This window comes from Pteropus vampyrus, unplaced genomic scaffold, assembly GCF_000151845.1.
Source record: "Pteropus vampyrus isolate Shadow unplaced genomic scaffold, Pvam_2.0 Scaffold271, whole genome shotgun sequence".
NCBI lineage: Eukaryota > Metazoa > Chordata > Mammalia > Chiroptera > Pteropodidae > Pteropus > Pteropus vampyrus.
Window position 1 is genome coordinate 1,836,096 of NW_011889052.1, and position 17,897 is coordinate 1,853,992.

Sequence of the window (17,897 nt, forward strand, 5' to 3'; positions counted from 1 at the left end):
TATATAAGGAGAAAACACTGTAATATATTTTAAGTCCTGAATTTAAGCTAACTTTAAGCAAGGTGTTTGAGTGTACATGGAGTATACCTTACAGAAAAAATAGCTGTGGCCCGCACCTGACTAGACACGTGACCTCGGGAAATTACTTAAGTCTCTGGGACTCAATTTCCTCATCTGCAAATAGGGTTGGACTATAAATCCTGAGGATTCTGTTCAGGTCTAAAATTCTGGATTTATGAAAAAACTTTGGATTCCTATTCTCTTCTTCCCTCCAGTACAGATTTTTACGAGAACAGAGGCTGTAAGTCTAAGACTAAACTTTGACTCAAAACAAGTTCCATCTTACATATTTTATATCTCCAAGAGACACCCTAACTACTCTCAAGACAATCGACAGAGATGCTTCAAAATGTTATCCTTTACAATTAAGAATTCAGTCTTGCATATTCGGTCCAAACAATGTTATTTGTGCCAAATGCTCAAATCTCTCTACCAATTTAGCAATGTCTAAAGTGACAATCATGCAATGATACATACACATTACACATTTGGGTGTGTGAAACTAGTGTTTGAAAAATTCTCACCACATACAACATTAAATAATTTTTAAGTATTTTTTCCTCTTCAGATGTGGCAGGAAAGAATATAATCTGATTACATACAAGAAACAGTTACTCCAAAATACTGTCTTAAACACTCGAGTCACCAACAGGATAAAATTTTCAATCAGAACCATTAAAAAACACAAATGGAAGCAACTCTGAGGTTAAGAGGATGCCAATTTTCCACCATAAACTAATACACATGATTTTGAGCAAATCAATTTGAGTGCAAGTAGTGGTATCTAATGAAGGCGACTTGTAACTGGGTCCAATGGGGAACGATGGACAGATGTTTAGGTGATTCCTAATCAAGGTAGTAACTTAGACTAAGCAAAATAGCAAAATCAATACTATTCTAATCCAACATAAACTATTTAAATCATGAAAATGTTTTTTAAATGGATAATTTCCCTCTTTGCAATAACCGAAGAATCCTAACCCAAGATTTCAACACTTTTACTTACACAATCTCCAAGAATACTGCATTAAAAAAGAAAATCTACCCAACACATAACTGGACTTCACCCAGTATAAAACGGTGATTCACGTTTCACATTACATGTAAAAGCCAAAATGGAGTTGTAAAGAGTTTCTTTCTCATTTCAACTCCGACAGCCACGCGCGCTTCGCAGCGGCCGGCTGCCCGGTGCGGTCGCGGGGCTGGGCTCGGAGCACCCGCCCTGCCCGTCTCTGCCGTGAGAGAGGAAGCGCCAGGGACCGCGGGCGGCTTGGGCTCCACCAGGCCCGACCGGGCGGGGGAAGGGGCGCAGGAGGCCGCGGGGCGCGCTTCCGGGGACTGCGCGGGCGGGGCCGCCGCTTCGGGGAGCCGGGCCCGAAGTCAGGGTCAGGGCCCAGGGGCGGCCAGCCGAGAGCAGCAGGTGGGGCGCGGCCGCGGCAAGGCGGCGGGCAGGCGGCCGGAAGAGTGCGGGGCGGGCGGGCCCCGGGCGCCGCGGCGCTAAGAGGAAACCCTCTCACTCACCTCAGGGGACGACTCCCAGTCCGGCCTCTCTGCGCCGAGGACGGTTGTCCGCGGATCGCACGCTTGGAGACTATAGGGCGGGTGGCTGAAGAGGCGACGGCAGACTAACGAGAGAACCGACGGAGGACCGCGGGCGGCGGGCGGGGAGCGCGAGCGAGGGCGGGCGGCGACGGGAGGGCGGGGAGCGACGTGCGCGTCCCCGTATGCCCAGCGGGCTCGAGCTGGCCCCGGTCGCGGCCCCGCGCACGCGCGCACACTCACAGCTCATCCACGATTGCTCAGGAGCGCGTCCACGCCCTAAAAGCAAGGCGCTTAACCAATAATTGCGGCCGCGTGAGGCATCACGGGAACTCCGGGGCTATAAAAGACCTGGTTGCTATTTTGTGCTCCTCTAGTCACTCATCCTCTAAATAAGCAGGGTGGGGCCAGGTGCGCATGCGTGGTTTTACTACTCCGCCCAAACTGCCAACTCTTCGCGCAGGCGAGGTAGGCTGCCTTGCCTGGGTTCACGCCTGCGCACTAACGGCCTTAGGCCCGGAAGACCAGGCGCTTGCGCAGTGGGATCTACGGTGACAGACCGGGTGGGGCGCGAGCCAGTCATGGCGGATTCTTGGACTGTGCAGTCCTTGCAGGCTCTGCCGGCCACAGTGCTTGGCGTGCTGGGCGCCCTGGGCAGCGAGTTCCTGCGTGAGTGGGAGGCGCAGGACATGCGCGTGACTATCTTCAAGCTGCTGCTGCTGTGGTTGGTGTTAAGTCTCCTGGGCATCCAGCTGGCGTGGGGGTTCTACGGGAGCACGGTGACCGGGCTGTATCACCGCCCAGGTGAGGCTCCACACCAACTTCCGTGGACCGGCCACCCCTTTCCCCACCGGACTGTACCATTTGGCTCCCCAGAACCCCCCTAGACTACTACTGGTCCCCTAAGAACCTTATCGCAAGTTAACGTTGTACTATGACCCATGCCAACATATTTCACATCGGAAACCCCACCAGTCAACCCATCACATTATAACTCTTACTTTGAACCTTCACCAGACGATACGACTAGTCCCTTAGGTTTTCCACCTGACTCTCCAAATACCACTAGTCCCTAATCTGACCTGGGCTGATGCCCGCTCAGTTCCCCAAGCCAGCCTGCTGCAGCTCTGGATGTGTTCCTGCCCCCAGGTCTGGGCGGCCAGAACGGATCCACACCTGATGGCTCCACGCATTTCCCTTCGTGGTGAGTAAATCTGTTCCCATCTCAACCCCGTTTTTGGCAGGCAGAGGATACTCCTGCCCTGGGGATGGGGGAAGGGTGTTTCAGGGTAGGAGTCCATCAGCTTAATGGCCTTTGCAGTAAGCTCCAAGGGCTGCAAGTAGAGCTCAGTCTTTCAGTTACAATGATGGCTGAACAGTTTATCAGGACGCTGTTCAGCAACCTGTGGAGTAGACAGTGTTATTGTCACAAATTCAGAGATGAAATGGCAATTCCCTTGGATTCTACTTCACTGCAAGCCCCTCATTTGGAAAGGCAGGAGTCTCTTGTCTGCCCTCAGTGCACTGACTGACCTCACCAGAGTCAGCCTGCTTAGCTGTAATATGAACTCATTGATAAGGGCATTCATTCAGCTGTTCTCTGAGCTCTTAACCACATGGCAGAGGCCGCACTAGGTCCAGAAAACAAGGATAACCTAGGCCCTGCTCACAGGGAGAGCTAGATTTTTGAAAGGGGAGGGCAGCAGTGCAGAGGTGAGGGCAGTCGGAGATTTCTCCTAAGAGAGACACCTAAGCTGTGGGCAAAGGCTAGGGGGTGGTAAAGGGTTTGAAGCAAAGAGAATGGCTAGAACAAGGCCCAGAGGCAAGAACAAGGGTGACATATTGAAAGAATAGACAAGGCTGTGATGCTGGAACTCAAATATATGAGGGCCTAGAGGGACCTGCAAAGCCCTAGACTTTTGGGAGCTATTGAAGGACTGAGCCACAGGACTGAGCATGGCCTAATCTAATTTGCCTTTTTATTTGCCTTCCTTGTGGCAAGTACGTAAAAAGATCTAATAGAGCAAGAGGCCAGTTAGGAGGCCTGCCACTGCTCAGGTTTTTTTCTTGGGCAAATGGAGAAGGATGGGAGTACCATCATAAGGTGGAGAACCAAGAGAAAGAACAAGTCTGCAGGGGAAAGGTGATGGGCCCAGTGTGGGCTGTGGGAGCTCAAGAGAGAGGTTTAGATTGTAGTGTGGCCTTACTGAGCCCATCTCAGCCCCTGTGAAAGGGCTAGAGAGAGCCAATCTCAGGGACTATCGTGCTGTCCATGGAATAACCCCCTCTCTTTTCTCTCCATCACTTTTAGGGAAACAGCAGCAAATGAACTTCTCAAAACCCACAGAGAATAAGGGAAAGCACCAAAGGGGTCTCCAGGGACATCACCGGGTCTGCTGGCTCCCACACTGGGTTCTGCTGCTTCCTAGACCCCAGGGATGACTGCAAGGGGTTCAGGGCTGCGGGGCAGGGAGTACTCCAGAGCTTGCCGGGTTGGGCCTCCACTGCCCTTGGCCTTTCCACCAGCAGCCCCAGGCATTGGCCAGTAAAGAGTTTGCCTCTACCCTCACCTGGGTACCTTATGGAGAAGGCACGTTTCTCCTCTCAGGGGTCAGTTTAGGAGAAGCCTCTTGGTTGGGAAGGCTAGCAGTCCATTTTCTGTCTTGGCTTCTTCCTGTCCCTCTTCTCATCCTCCTGGGATGTGACCCCATAGAGATTTGTCTGAGAGGAAGGCTGAGGCTGGCCAGCTCTGGGGTTTGTAAGGGAAGTCTGTTTTACCCTAAACCCTAGGTTTCCTGAATTTGGTTTTGCTGTGTTGGCAGGGAGCCGGGAATCTTGGCCTGGACACAGACATATACTCTATGATAACTTAGCTGGCCATTCAAGTATAAGGGGCAGCTGGCACCATCCAGTCATGATGGCACCAAACACCCACCTCCCTGGTGCATCCAGAGCTCTGCAGGTGTGAACTAGGCTATGGAAATTGTTTTTTCTGGAGCATCATGGTCATATTCCTTTCACTCCTTTGAGGGAAGCTGAGTGCCTGAAAGAGGCTGAGCCCCAGGGGTGACCTCCCACGCCCGTCCCAACCACTTAAGTGCTCTTGGGGTTGTGGGTCTGGACCCCACCTGCTCACAGAGATACCAAGCAGTTAGTACAGAGTGACCCCCACCTGCCCTGCAGCCTCATTACTTCCCATCTTGACCTGGAACCTCAGGAGCTTCATCCTAAGAGCCCACAGGCTCAGCTCCTCCCTACCAGCACCATCTCAGCCTCCAAGAACCCTGAAGAGAGAAGAGCTACAGGTTTGGCAGGCCTGTCACTTCCACAGTGGGCCAGGGGACCTTCCAGAGGTGTAGGTGGTAAATGCCAGTTCCTGAAAGCAGTGTGGCCCTAAACCTGCCTCCTTCCTGGATAGCCATACTCCTGCCTACTTCTATGGGTCACCAGTGTCCCCCTGTCTTCCTGCCTGCCTCCCTCTGTTAGACGTCACATTTCCATCTGGCAGCCTTGGCCTAGATCGTCTTTGTGGCAGAGGTACACTGGAAGTAGGGCTACACTGAGCTCTTGCATAGGTACTTACTCCAGAGATACCTTCTGGTTGGCAGGATGATAGTTTTGCAGCCCCAGGCCTACCCAGTGACACCACCACACACAGATTCAGGGTCTCACATTCCACCCCAGGCGTGACTGAAGATGTGGCTTATTAAACATGGAAGTGCATCAGTTGTGTGGTTATTCAGACAGGACAAGGGTGTGCGTGCACAGGGGAAACTGAAGAGGGAACACCCCAGAATTTAACGACTTGCAGTGGGAGAGATGCCAGAGCTGAGGCTTCTCACAGCTCTCCAGCAGGCGAGAGTGGAGTCAGTAGGATCGTGGTCTGGAGAGGGGATGCTAGCTCCCTGAGAGAGCAGTGGTGAGCATGCAACATGGGCACTATCCCCATTAGTTCCTATAGACCTGCCCCTCTCAAGGGGAATCCACTAAGTCTATCTCAGAGGCCAGAGAGGCAGGCATTGAGCTGGTATCCCAGGAACCCTATGGGCAAAAGACAATGAAGGTAGACACTCTGGCAAGAAGGAAGGAAGCTCGTTTAATGTTTTTAGGAGTCAGTGGAGTCCAGTAATGGGCTGCAGGACCGAAGGTCAGCCCAGGGTAAGGCAAGCCCAGGAGGAGGCCCCGCCTGCAGCCCTGGGGCTCAGAACAGGTGGCGAGCCTGGCATGGTCTGCTACTGGGCGGCAGGCTGGGCCAACCTGGGAATAGGGGAGAGTGAGGCCATGCCCTATTGGCCATCCCCAAGTTTACACACAGGCACAGCAGCCCTACTGGGCCAGCCATCTACATCAGGAACCATTAGTTTGCATTCATGGAGAGTAAACCGAAGGAGGTGGCCAGCACTGCCCAAGGTAATAACTCTTTGCAGTGTGAGAAACTGGTGAGGTAGGTTGGGCAGGCTTTAACCTAAAGGCGAGCCTCTGCCGCACAGCCAGCACCTGGCAGAGCAGAAGAGACACGCCAGAATTGATGCTTGTCACAGCCCTCTAGCAGGCAAGAGTTGGGTCAGTGGGAGTGTAGGCTGCAACAAGACATTGGGTAAGCCGGTCCATCACTGAGAAATGGGGTTTTGAAATTAAAGTGGCATAGGATGAGGGGGTAAAAATGGTGTGGGCCTCCTCAACCAGACAATTTAAACCAACCTGCACCCTAACCACCTACCCTCGGTGTGTTCTGCCTCAGCTTCCTGACCAACCCCTTACAGAATGCCCTCCATGCTACAGGAAGGCTCCTAGAGGGGAGGGCCTGGTCCCAAGCCACCCTCACTTGAGGGTATAGTAGTTTGTGGGTACAAAGGGCATCTTGCTGACCACAGCCATCTGCTGCTTCCGCCGCACCTCTACCAGCAGCCGGGTACCTGGCCGGCTGTACTCAGAAGGCACGTAACCCATTGCCACGTTCTTCTTCAGGCAGGGTGAGGGGCAGCCACTGGTTACAGTACCTAGCCAAGCAGAGGCCATGTGTCAGCACTACCCTGCCGATCCAGAGCCCACCCGCCTGGGGAAGGGATAAGGGCTCTCCAACCTCCCTGATCCACCTACCAATCACGGTGCCCTCGGTACTCAGGATGGGGCTATGTGCTCGCATAGGAGCCCCCTCACACGTTAACCCCACACGCCTCCGCTGCACCTTGCCCTTCAGCTGGGGGACAATGACCGCGGCTCCAGGGAAGTCCATGGCAGCTCGGCGGCGCTTCCCTGGAGCATAATACACCAGACTTAAGCCACAGTCCATAGGACCTCAGACCACAAGGTCCTAGCTATGAGGCCCCCAGGTGACCCACCCAGCATCAAGGCCCCTTCACTTAGGCTCCCACAGGCCCTATTCCTCCCCTGCCATGTAGTCAACCACCCACCTCCTGCCCCCTGGTCTTGGAGGCCATGCTGCCTGCTGAGGGTCCTCAGCATCTAACGGGCAAAGCCACAGTGGCGCCTTCAGGGAACGGAGGCTCAGGGAGGTTGAGTTGCTTGCTCCAGGCTACACAACATCGGGAGCAGTCACAGGCCGGCTGGTCTCATTAAGGGCCACTCCAACCTTTAGGATCCCATCCCTGGGTTGCTAGCCCAGCTCACCCAGCGTCCAGCTGAGGCTGCCTTCCACAGGTGTGGTGTGTTCATCAATGTCGTTCCCATACAGGCAGAGGCCTGCCTCCAGGCGTAGGCTATCCCGGGCTGCCAGCCCTGCTAGCTTTACCTCTGGGTTTTCCAGCAGAGCTGTTGCTAGGCGGACTGCCCCCACTGCTGGCACTGAGATCTACAGGGACATCAGAGAACAGGTGGGCCGCTCGCCCCAGAGTCCTATGCCCTGCACTATTACCCTGTACCCACTTCACACACCTCCACACCATCCTCTCCTGTGTAGCCACAGCGGGTCACACGGCAGCTGGACACGCCAAACACCTCCATCACAGCACTGGTCATAAAGGGCAATTTCCTCAGGTCATCTGTCACGCCGGCCTGTAGCACCTGGGCTGCAGTGGGGCCTGGGCCCAAGGAGCCAGTGACCAAGTGTCCAGGTCCCAGTGCCCCTCAAAGCTGGACTGCAGCCCTTACTTGGGGCCCTGAGCAAGTCTTCCACTGCAGGTGAGAAAAGATGCTCTTGCCCATGGCCCATGGATCTTGGGGCAGGTGGAAAGAGGGCATGACACCCAGCTTAGAATATGGCATACGAATCTCACCATCCACACCCCCTCCTGCTACAGCCTCTGTGCTAAGCAGTCGAGGAAGCCAGGAAGGCAAAGGTCAGCTCCAACCCCAGCCTGGCCACTCACCTTGTAGAGCTAGCAGGGCATTATCCATCACCTCCAGGCCCACATCACTGCCCATGTTTTGAAGCTCCCGGACCTTGTCCTGAAAGGAAAGACAGAAACAGCACATGAGCTTCTGGAACTATTTCTTGAGTACCTGCCATGGGCCAGGTGCTGCAAAAATTGGTAGAATAGGCTGGTTCCCATCTTACAAGGTTGTGTAACTACTAAGTGGTAGGGATGACCCAAGCTTAGGTGGGCCAGCTCTAATGCCAAGCTTCAGCCCTCCACCCTTACCAGAAGATGCTCACTTAGGGGCCAGGGACAGCTTCACCTCCCCATCTCCTCCTACATTCCCACCATGAAACCTGGCATGCTCCAGGGAGGGCCCATTGTGGCCTGCTATTCATTCACTCAAAGAGCCACTGTCCTGAACGACAAGCAGGCTACTCTGTGAATAAGAAAAGGCTGTACCTAGAAGACAAGAGGGGCTGTACCTGCATGAGGACCAAGTCTTTGTCCCAGCAGCTAGCGTTGGACACCACATACAGGTGCCCCTCAGAGGTGTTGGTCACAATCAAGTCATCTAAGATGCCTCCAGCTTCGTTGGTAAACAGCGACAGAGTCCCCTAGCACCAAAATGGAGCATCTTTGCCTCCAAGTTCAGGAGGCCAAGATCAAGTGTGAGTTAGACATAGTGCTGGACCCACTCAGCCACCACAAACTCATGAACCCTCATGCACAGGGCTGGAAAGGTGCAAGGTGCAAGGCTGGGTCAGTCCTGGCACCTCCTCAAGCCCAGGGTTTTTGATCCTCATGCACTGAGATGTTTGTACTACTCCCTACTCAGTACCAAGCCCCACGTCACACTTAATCCACAATACCAAGGACTTGCTGCTTCATCCCACCCAAACCTGGGACAACTCAGCTCACACTCCAAACCCCAGGACAGAAGCTTCAAAATTCCATATTGATAATCTTATGTGCTCCACAGCAGCAATGCCCCAAAATACTGGGAGGCTGGCCTCGGCCTCCCCACTGGATGGACAAAGAGTCTGAGATTAAGAAGTCACATGAATCACCTTAGGATCTTGTTAAAATGCAGGTTCTAATTCAGCAGGTGTAGAGCAGGTCCTGAGAGTATTTCTGACAAGTTTCTACGTGATGAAGATTTAAGAACTACACTTTGAATTGCAAGGGGTTAGGCAGCACAGAAGGTCACAGAACAAGACATGAACGTGGGTTTCTGGCCTCCCGGCCTGATATAGAGAGCACGGGATAAGTCCCTCCTTACAGATGGTTGGGTGTTTAGACACGACTCAGGGATTCAGTGCCCCAAGAATGCAAGCTCTGTGAAACTGTATCTAATCCATCACTGTGCCCCCAAGCCCGAAGCAAGGACTCAGCTGTTTGCTGGCTCGTGACTAAGAACACCCATTGAGCAAAAAGAAGAGAAGAGGGGCCCACCTGGTTTGGCCTTAGCTCTGCAATATCTCCAACCACTAGACTCTCCATCAGCTTCACCCGGTCACAACCATATATCTTGGTCTAGGAAAGAGATCAAAAGCCTCAGGACGCTGCAACAGCACCAATCGGGAAGGCCATCGGGCATGGAGGTACCTTTCCTGCCATCCACAGCACAGTCCAACCCAGCCAAAGTGCCTGACCAGTCTTTTGGTTCTGCAAGTGGCAAAGTCTACACTTTCTGATTCTCCAACATCTGCCAATACAGGAGAAGGTGCAGTGGGGGGAAGCTTGGGAATTTGAAAGGGTCCAGCACCTTCATGAAATACCCCTTCCCAAACCAATACCTAGGGCAGTCAATGAAAATGGGTGCCAGCCCTGGAAAACCTAGGACATTAAGCAATGCCACTAAGTGGGAGTAGGCTGGAGAGATTAGAGAGGGGCTGCTCAGGTGAGCCTCTGAGTTAATTTTCTGGGGGCCATAGTCTGACACCCCTGAAACTTCCAACTCTTCTGAGGAGGGCCCTTAGAAGCCAGCTCCCAGCAAACAAAGCAGAGGGTTCCCCTCTGTTGATGGGAAGGAAGCCCTGGTATGGAGGTCAGCGTGCTCCCCTGGCTCACCTGTAGCATGTGGGACACGTCGAAGAGGGAGCAGAGCTGGCGTGTGTGTAGGTGTGAGTCAATGTGGCTGTCCCGGTACTGCACTGGCAGACTCCAGCCCGCAAATGCTACCATCTTCCCGCCATGGGCCAGGTGGAAGTCATAGAGTGGTGTCCTGCGGAGCACGTCCTGCGGGCGGCCAGGCTCAGTGCCACCAGGGCCCCAGCCCCCAGTTCCCTCCTTCCCCCACCCTCCAAGATTGGCACCAAGCCCCAGCACCCTCTATCCCACCTGTGAGCCACTGAGCAGACGGCCTGAGACCGAGAGGAGAGGCTGCCCACGCAAGCCCAGATGGGCCACCATGCTCACTGCCCGCTGCATTGTTGCCCGTGATCAGTGCAGCCGACGCAGAGAGGCCACCACTCCGTCAGGCACGCTGGGAGATGTAGTCCAGGCCCGGCTCGGTCAAATTTCTCTCCCACAAAGGGGATCAGAAGAGGGGCGGGGAGCCTCAAGGGCAGGCGGGGCTTTAGAGCACACGGTACAGTGAGTCCAAGCACCAGGGAAACAGCCCCAGGCGCTTCCAGCTGATGAGGGCGGATTGGGCCTTCCAAGCCTGGTTAAGCTGCTCAGAATCACAGCTGGGGGCTTGACCTCCCACTGCTGACTGCCCTGCCTCCAGGGGCCAAAGTTCAGTAAAGGGCTGAGGCTTGAATCCCACATTCAGGACATCAGGAGAGTAAGGTCAAATGGGAGGAGGGGACAGGATGGAGAGGACACAGGAGGTGTCCTGTGTCAGAGCGAGCCAGCCTAGCAGGCAGAGCACCCCAGTAACCTGGCCTCACGTGAGGGTCTCCAGCTTTCCCATCGGGTGGACACAAGCAGCCAGCACAGTCATGCATTCCACAAGTGTTTATTGATCTAACTGCATACTAGGCCCAGTGCTAGGTGTTGGGGACATAGCTGTGAATGAAGCAAAGTCCCTGCTACCCTAGGGACCTCCCCGCTCAAACACACAGAGGGCCACTATTCCCTGAGCATAAGACTATGGTCATTACCCTCTTAGCAAAAGCTGAATGGAGCTAAGTAAATGACCCTGCAGGGAAAGATACCACCTGCAAGAACCCTGACAGGTGAGAGCAGTGGGCAGCTATCGAAAAGTGGCTGACTTTACCACAGACCCCACACAAACGTCCCATTTTCCAGTCCAGCAGGTGCTGCAGTACTGCCTCATAATAGTTCCCAGAGGCAAAGCCAGGATAAAAACAGAAGCAGGATTTTCTCATAAAAGGCAGTCTGCCTTATTCAGCAGCTGGCCTGCGGTTGTAAAGGACCTTAGCCTCTTAAAAGACATCAGTAAAAACCCTTAACCAGACCCAGCCCCACCAAGATCCCTAATCACGCTGAGCATTTCTTCTGGAAGGGAGCACCTGGCAGAAGGGACAAGGATGTACTTTGGGTTCTGTCAGATGGCAAACAGGTTCCAGGACTCACCCTCAGGCCCTGGCCTTGCCAGAGGCACCTGCTAGGCTGGATGGGCAGACCCACTGGAACACACAACCAGGAGCCAGCCAGCTTAGAGACCAAGGGATTCCGGCAGCCCAAAGCCCCAGCTTTGCTCCCCAGGCAGGCAGCAGGAGTTTAGACAGGAAATTTCTTTTTGTGGGCATAAAACAAAGGGAAAGAAGACCACCAGGGGGCGGGGAAGGAAGAAACGGAGCTCCTATTTCTCCCTCAAGTTTCCAAAGTACGAAGTGCCATGACTATAGCACGCTAGATAGAGTAGGCTCTAGTAGGCCACCCCAGCCCACTGCACTCAGGTGAGGGAGCAGGCAGAAGACAGGGGTGTGCATGTTGGCAGAAGGGGCAGAGGAGGATTCTTAGTAAGTAGAATTGGAGTGTTTTTAGGGTAGGAAAAGGAGTTTCAGGTTGCAGCCAAGTGAGGACAGAGTGTACCCCCGCCAGGCGCTCATGCTGAAACGACACAGTGAGCCCCCAAGAATCCTGAATCTGTGAACGCGGCCCCGAAAGAACAGGCATGCAGGCAACACTTGGAATGCACAGGGAAAGCACTTCGGCCTCTGATGGCCCAAACCAGGCCTGGACGGGCACGGAAGGTCAACGTCTTGGTCAAGAGCCACGGCTCAAGTGTAGGAGAGCAAGTTCAGGTCATAACAGCCATCCACCTGCAACACAAAAGACCATCAGATCTGGGACCATCCCACAGCCAGGCAAAGGAAGCCAAGCAGAGGGAAGTGATCACTCACATCAAAGCGGCCGATCCTTGTGGAGCTGTGACTGGCCCGGATCATCTCTGTCAGCGCCCACATCTGCTGCACCTCGGAGGATATCCTGCTGGGGTCTGGAAGACCCTGCTCCAGAAAGAGGGGTCAGTAGCCATGGGTCTTTCCCAAGCAGTGCCCTTAGAGCTCCAGAGAGGCTAAGTCGGGCTATGGGGCCCTCCAACTGAGACGAGTAACATTCCCAGATGACTTGTGAAACACGAGGTTGGGGCCTGATGTGCAATAGGTGACCCAGCCCCACACAGAGATGCCTCAAATCCCATGGGACACCCAGGAGGAAGACGGCACAGAGTGAACAAGGGCTCTGGGTCCAGCCCCAGATTCTTGCAGATAGGGGCACACCTGAGCCTGTACTGGACACAAGAGCTATTCACACATGGTTCTTACCCAGGGTGCACGCTTACCTCATGGAGGGGAGCAGGCTGCTCAGAAGGCACTGGGTGGGAGAGCCACTTGGGAAAGGTCATGGAGGGGCTCTGCAAAGCAAAGTCATACTGCCTTAAGGAAAGCAGAAGGAGAGAGCCCTGGGACCAGATTCCAAGCTCCCAAGGTCCTGGGAGCAGAGAGAAGGATTGCTGAGCCTCGGACATGGGGAAAACCTGCTAGGGGTCCACAGAGACCCAAGGGGCAGTCAGACTACCTAAGCTCTTCTGTTATACAGAAGGAGGCCCCCAGAATACATGGAACAGAATTATCTCCCAGCACCTGAAGGCTTCAGCTCTAAAAGGGGCAGGTGGCCCCAAAGGTCAGGGCACATAGAGACATTAGCTTCTAGCATTCCCACCTGGTTAACTTCCATGACGGCCTCCTTCTGAGCCTCACCATCCTTACCCATCCGCTGCCAACCCACCCCCAGTTCTCCCAGCTGTAGCTAGGAGCCCCTGGGGAAAGGGCCATCCAACAGATTTGAACAACTTACCTTTGGTCCCTGCTGGTAGATCTGCAGCTCCTCCACTGTGAAAGATAGCCATAGTGGTGACGGCTGTCGCAGAATCAGGCGCAGCTCCAGTACTCTGGCCATGTCACACAGCATCTGACACACACATACACAAACACACAAAGACTCAGGGAGGCTCCAGCTCACTGCCCAGGAGCCTCCCAAGAAGCAATGGGCCAGGCTGCTGCCTCCCCAGGCTTTTAGGAAGGAAAGAACAGTAGTCCCTCCAAGGCACTTCCCAAAGAGTCACAGCCCAGGCCAGCTTTGGCCCCTGCTCCTCTCCTGGTATTCTGGCCCAGTTCCCAGTCCCCCTGCGAGCCCGCATCTGGGCTGACAGACCATGCTGAGTACCAGCTGACCTGGTGCTTGAACAGCGATACATACTCCTGGGCTCCCTCCTCACTGTGTGGGTCAGGCATCAGGCAGTAGTCCCGCAGGCAGGTCACCCACTTGACCGGTGTGTGCATCGAGGTATACTTGCGAACACGGATGCTCAGAAAGGCTGTGTAGTAATTCTTAAATGTGATCTCCTGCAGCTAGAGCACACACAACCCACCTCAACAAATCAGACCCAGGCCCAAGGCCAGAGAGGCTCAAAGGCATCATCTTCTCCTTCCCTTAGGAATATACTCTTCTATCAATCTAACAAGCATCCTTTGGGGTCCAAAGACAATTTTGCTTTCCTAGAGGAGCTCAGTCTAAATGTCATATAAACAAACCACAACCACAGATCTTGCCGCATGCCCAAGATGTTGCCAGAGGTTAGAGCCCTAACTCTGGAGGAGGCAGAAATGTACAGATGAGGCCTGAAAGGGGAAGAATCCACCAAGTGGACCAAGAAAGGAAAGGTAATGTAAAAGTAGTGCAGAACATGGAATAATTCAGCTGGGCTACAGTAGTTCTCATCACTGGACACTCATCAGAATCACCCTAGGAAAAAAATTTTTAAATATATAGGTGGGCAGGCTCCACTTCAGACCTACTGAATCAGGATTTCCAGGATTGGGTCCATTAATGAAGTTTCCCAGTTTATAGTTAAGAAACAGCTTTGAGAAGAATCACCTTCTACAGCACAAAGTGCATGGGGCCAAGAGGCAGGCAGGGCACAGACATAGAGTGGCCTTGAAAGCCAGGCCATCAGAAAGTAGACTTTGTCCTCCGTGTTAAGGTCCTCCAGTGTCTGGTCACTTGCAAACTGATGTGGAACTGCAAATGCAGACTGAAAACCGAAGCCATTGGGAAGATCCTGCTGACGGATGAGTTGAACCTGACCTCCAGCAGGGACTGTGAGAATGGGCAGGAGGCAGGTTTGGGGGTAACTCATTGCCTTATGATCCTCGGCCAGTGGCCGGGGACAAAATGACCTCTCACTATATTTGGTTCACAACTGTATCTCCAGCACCTAGCCTACTATCTTGGCACTTTCCTGCCAGCACTGTCCTGGACGCGGGGTAGAGATGGTGCAGAGAACAAGACAGGAAGCTGCATTCTAGTAAACGTGTTAACTGCAGTAATAAATTAATGGTTAACTGATTCGTAAAGGCGAGGCCAGTGTAGAGGCTTTGGGAAAAGAGTTAACGCCCGAGACACGCCCGAATTTCCTGGTCAGCCCCGCCCAGGAGCCCTGGTCGCGCCCACGGGGCTTGCTCACCTCGAAGGGTGCGACGCTGGGGAAGGTGACATCGATGACCAGCACGCCGGGCCGACCTTGAGAGGTCCGCACGTCGCCCACTTGCAGGGCCACTGTGCCTTTCACATGGCAGGGCACCGACACCAGAGACATGGTGCCAGCGGCCGGGAACAAGCGCAACCGCGGATCTTGGCCTCCAACCTCTGATCTTCCCTGGCGTCCCCAGCCCAGCCCCAAGAACTACAACTCCCGGGAGCACTCGCGCTTGGCCAGCCCAGCCAATCACCAATACTCAAAGTGTGCAGGGAAGTCGGAAGTGCCTGCGGAAGTGCTCCTTCAGCCAATCACTGCGCGAGCCTTTGAGAGCCACCGGGAATCTCTCCCAGAAACGGCCCAGCTGTTCTGTAGCTAAGCGGTCCAGAGCACTCTCGGCTCCTCCAGTCTCGCCACGTTACTGCTGCTGGCGGTCGTCAGTAAAAATGTGTAAAGCTATGGACACGAATGAGTATAAGTGCCCGGCCGACATTAATTGCAAGAAGATTTTCCCCTCTTCTTTTTAATGGGCAAAGGATTTGAACAGACAATTCACAAAAGGTAAATGCCAATAAGCCCATGAGAAATGCTTGACATGATTATTCATCAGGGGAATGCAAATTATAACCCCACACAGCCACTAACAAACAGGCTTCAAGACTGACAACGAGGCGGAGGGCCTGGAACCCATACGCAATTTCTTAATTTCTGTCCACTTTGAAAACCAGTTTGGCGGGGTTTTTTAAACTAAATTTATATAATGGTCCAGCCATTACACTCCCAAGTATTTGCTCAAGAAAGGTTAAAGCATACATCCACCCAAGGGTTTTATTCATAATAGCCCCAAATTGGAAATAATCCAAATGTCCAACAGATGAACAGAGAAACTAACATTCATACAGTGGAATACTACTCAAAAACAAAATATAAATGACCAAATCCAAGTGTCTATCAACAGATTACTGTCAGTGGTTTTGTTACTATTATTATCCTGTTTTGTCCGTTCAACATTGCTAGAAGCTTTCCCCACCTGCATCAGAAACTCCATCCAAGAAGAGCTGATATTTCAGTCCAAGCCTAAAGCCTGGAAAAGTCCTAAATTCCAGCTCAAGAAATCAGGCAGGAAGAGCTTCCTCTTACTCAGCTTATTTAGATCTTCAATTGATTGGTGAGGCCCACCGGTATTAGTGCAATATGCTTGACACAATCTATTCAAATGTTCATTTCACCCAGAAACACCCTCACAGACACGCACTCAGAATAGTGTTTGGCTAATTGTCTAGATAAACCAAGGTCCCTTCAAGTTGACACATAAAATTAACCATCACAGAATATGTTTTTAAACGGTCACTTATTTGTGAATTTTTTGTTTGCCTTCTCTCATTCATTTCTAGTTTCATTCTGCTGTAATCAGAAAAGACACTGTATAATTTCAATCTTTTAAAATTTCTTAGGACTTGTTTTGTAAATATCATATGATCTATCCTGAAAGATGTTCCATGTAGACCTGAGAAAAAATGAGTATTCTGTTGTTGTTTGCTTGAGTGTCTGTTAGGTCTAGTTGGTTTACAGTGTTGTTCAAGTCCTCCATTTCCTTACTGATATTCTGCCTGGTTGTTCTATCCATTATTAAAAGTGGAGTAGTGACATCTCCAACTATTACTGTAAAACTGTTTCCCTTCTCAATTCTGTCAATTTTGTTTCAGATATTCTGGGGCTCTGTTGTGTATTGTTTATAATTTTTATATCTTCTTGATGTATTACACCTTTTATCAACATATTTCTTTGTCTCTTCTTACCTGTTTTGATTTAGGTCTAATTTGTCTTCTAATAATATAGCCACAAAAATCTCTTTTGGTTACCTTTTGCAGGGAATATATTTTTCCCACCCTTTTACTTTTAATCTCTTTAGATCCTTGTATCCAAGGCGAGTCTCTTATAGATGACATATAGAGCTTGTTTTTTTAAATCTAATCTGCTAATCAGTCTTTGAATGGGAAAGTTTAATCCATTTACATTTAATGTGATTACTGATAAAGGATTTACTTGTTACATTTAGCTATTTATTTTCTGTGTATTTAATGGGTTTTCGTTGTTCCTCAATTCCTCCATTCCTTCCATTTTTGTATTTAGTCGATTTTTTGTAGTGCACCATTTTGATTCCCTTCTTTCCTTTCTTTCTTTTTTTTTTTTTTGATATTTAAAAACTGTTTTATTAGTGGATAACTTGGGGGGTTACAATTGACATCTTAAATTTATAACAAGCTAGTTTAAATAAGACTAACTTAATTTCAATAGTATAGAAATACCTGCTTCTATACATCTCCATTCCTCCCCCTTTTGTGTCATTGTCACAAATTACATCTTTATATATTTTATGACTGATAGATTCATTATTGTTGTTTTATGCATTTGCTTTTAAATCATATAGAAAAAAGAGAGAAGTTACTAATCAAACCAAAAGTACAATGATCTTGTCTTTTATTTACTGGCTTTTTATTAGCCTATAAAGTTACTTTACTAGTGCCAACCTAAAAATAGAAAGGCCTTTCAAAGTGAGAGGCAAACAAGCATTTATTCGGGATCAATAAGAGTAGCTATTCAAGAACACTGATTCAAATGGAAGCCCTAATAGTGTTCTGATTCAGAGACAAAGACTATGGGTATTTATGAGAAGGGGGACATTTACATCAATAGAAAGAAAGCATTTCTATTGGCTGGTAACAGATAACATTACATAGTGATGTTAATTCTAAATAATGTTTTTAATTTTCAGTCCAGTAGTCATAATCACTGCTTTCTTGTTATCTTTACAAACAGTCCTTTGAGAAACAGATTTGCTTAGGCCCAGTCCAAAGGTTATTTTGCCTTGTTTTTATCATTCCAAAGTTTGAGGTATAAGATGTGCAAGTTCCTCTGACGTGGTATCTCTAGCTCCATTTTAAAGTGTCTTCGTTTATATTATTTATACTAGTGTTCTTTATTTTTAATTCTGCCTTCAAGTTACTGTCCTGTGTCCTTTCGTT

At 51.1% G+C, this 17,897-nt stretch overlaps 4 protein-coding genes across 7 annotated transcripts in view; 1 reads left to right on the forward strand and 3 right to left on the reverse strand.

Moving 5' to 3' along the window:
* RHOA (ras homolog family member A) overlaps positions 1–1,852 on the reverse strand; it is a 44,351-nt gene extending 42,499 nt beyond the window's left edge. The window contains exon 1 of the mRNA XM_011375419.2: positions 1,582–1,852. The gene's annotated coding sequence lies outside the window, so the exon portion shown is untranslated. The remainder of the gene's footprint in view (positions 1–1,581) is intronic.
* Positions 1,853–1,990: 138 nt separating this feature from the next.
* On the forward strand, positions 1,991–5,322 carry TCTA (T cell leukemia translocation altered). Its single transcript, XM_011375421.2, has 3 exons — positions 1,991–2,403; positions 2,749–2,803; positions 3,911–5,322. The coding sequence occupies exons 1-3, from the start codon at positions 2,181–2,183 to the stop codon at positions 3,951–3,953; spliced, it is 321 nt and encodes a 106-aa protein (XP_011373723.1). The 5' UTR covers positions 1,991–2,180; the 3' UTR covers positions 3,954–5,322.
* Positions 5,323–5,676: 354 nt separating this feature from the next.
* Positions 5,677–10,731, reverse strand: AMT (aminomethyltransferase). 4 transcript variants are annotated; one of them, XR_896818.2, is made up of 10 exons: positions 10,260–10,731; positions 9,990–10,157; positions 9,372–9,452; positions 8,402–8,533; positions 7,929–8,007; positions 7,495–7,640; positions 7,231–7,411; positions 6,700–6,855; positions 6,320–6,599; positions 5,677–6,179 (listed from the first exon to the last, which is right to left on the reverse strand). XR_896818.2 is itself a non-coding variant. In XM_011375423.2 (9 exons), exons 1-9 carry the CDS (start codon positions 10,347–10,349, stop codon positions 6,421–6,423), a joined length of 1,212 nt encoding a protein of 403 aa, XP_011373725.1. In that variant the 5' UTR covers positions 10,350–10,731; the 3' UTR covers positions 5,677–6,420. The 4 variants fall into 4 exon arrangements, 3 of the variants coding, with proteins under 3 accessions (XP_011373725.1, XP_011373726.1, XP_023376366.1); XM_011375423.2 differs by having other exon boundaries at positions 5,677–6,599; XM_011375424.2 differs by lacking the exon at positions 10,260–10,731 and adding an exon at positions 9,525–9,624 and having other exon boundaries at positions 5,677–6,599; positions 9,990–10,128.
* Positions 10,732–10,865: 134 nt separating this feature from the next.
* On the reverse strand, positions 10,866–15,115 carry NICN1 (nicolin 1). The gene is made up of 6 exons (XM_011375422.2): positions 14,860–15,115; positions 13,568–13,744; positions 13,191–13,304; positions 12,676–12,747; positions 12,236–12,340; positions 10,866–12,154 (listed from the first exon to the last, which is right to left on the reverse strand). The coding sequence occupies exons 1-6, from the start codon at positions 14,989–14,991 to the stop codon at positions 12,113–12,115; spliced, it is 642 nt and encodes a 213-aa protein (XP_011373724.1). The 5' UTR covers positions 14,992–15,115; the 3' UTR covers positions 10,866–12,112.
* Between the last annotated feature and the right edge of the window lie 2,782 nt (positions 15,116–17,897).

Coding starts and splice junctions, on each gene's coding strand:
- TCTA (XM_011375421.2), top strand. CDS start 2,181: ATGGCGGATTCTTGGACTGTGCAGTCCTTGCAGGCTCTGCCGGCCACA. Junction 2,404..2,748: donor CGGGCTGTATCACCGCCCAG/GTGAGGCTCCAC, acceptor TCCTGCCCCCAG/GTCTGGGCGGCCAGAACGGA. Junction 2,804..3,910: donor TCCACGCATTTCCCTTCGTG/GTGAGTAAATCT, acceptor CATCACTTTTAG/GGAAACAGCAGCAAATGAAC.
- AMT (XM_011375423.2), bottom strand. CDS start 10,349: ATGCAGCGGGCAGTGAGCATGGTGGCCCATCTGGGCTTGCGTGGGCAG. Junction 7,412..7,494: donor CAGGAGAGGATGGTGTGGAG/GTGTGTGAAGTG, acceptor ATGTCCCTGTAG/ATCTCAGTGCCAGCAGTGGG. Junction 6,856..7,230: donor CAGCCTCAGCTGGACGCTGG/GTGAGCTGGGCT, acceptor ATTATGCTCCAG/GGAAGCGCCGCCGAGCTGCC.
- NICN1 (XM_011375422.2), bottom strand. CDS start 14,991: ATGTCTCTGGTGTCGGTGCCCTGCCATGTGAAAGGCACAGTGGCCCTG. Junction 13,745..14,859: donor CCAGCGTCGCACCCTTCGAG/GTGAGCAAGCCC, acceptor TGTGTGCTCTAG/CTGCAGGAGATCACATTTAA. Junction 12,155..12,235: donor CAAGGATCGGCCGCTTTGAT/GTGAGTGATCAC, acceptor TTTGTGTTGCAG/GTGGATGGCTGTTATGACCT.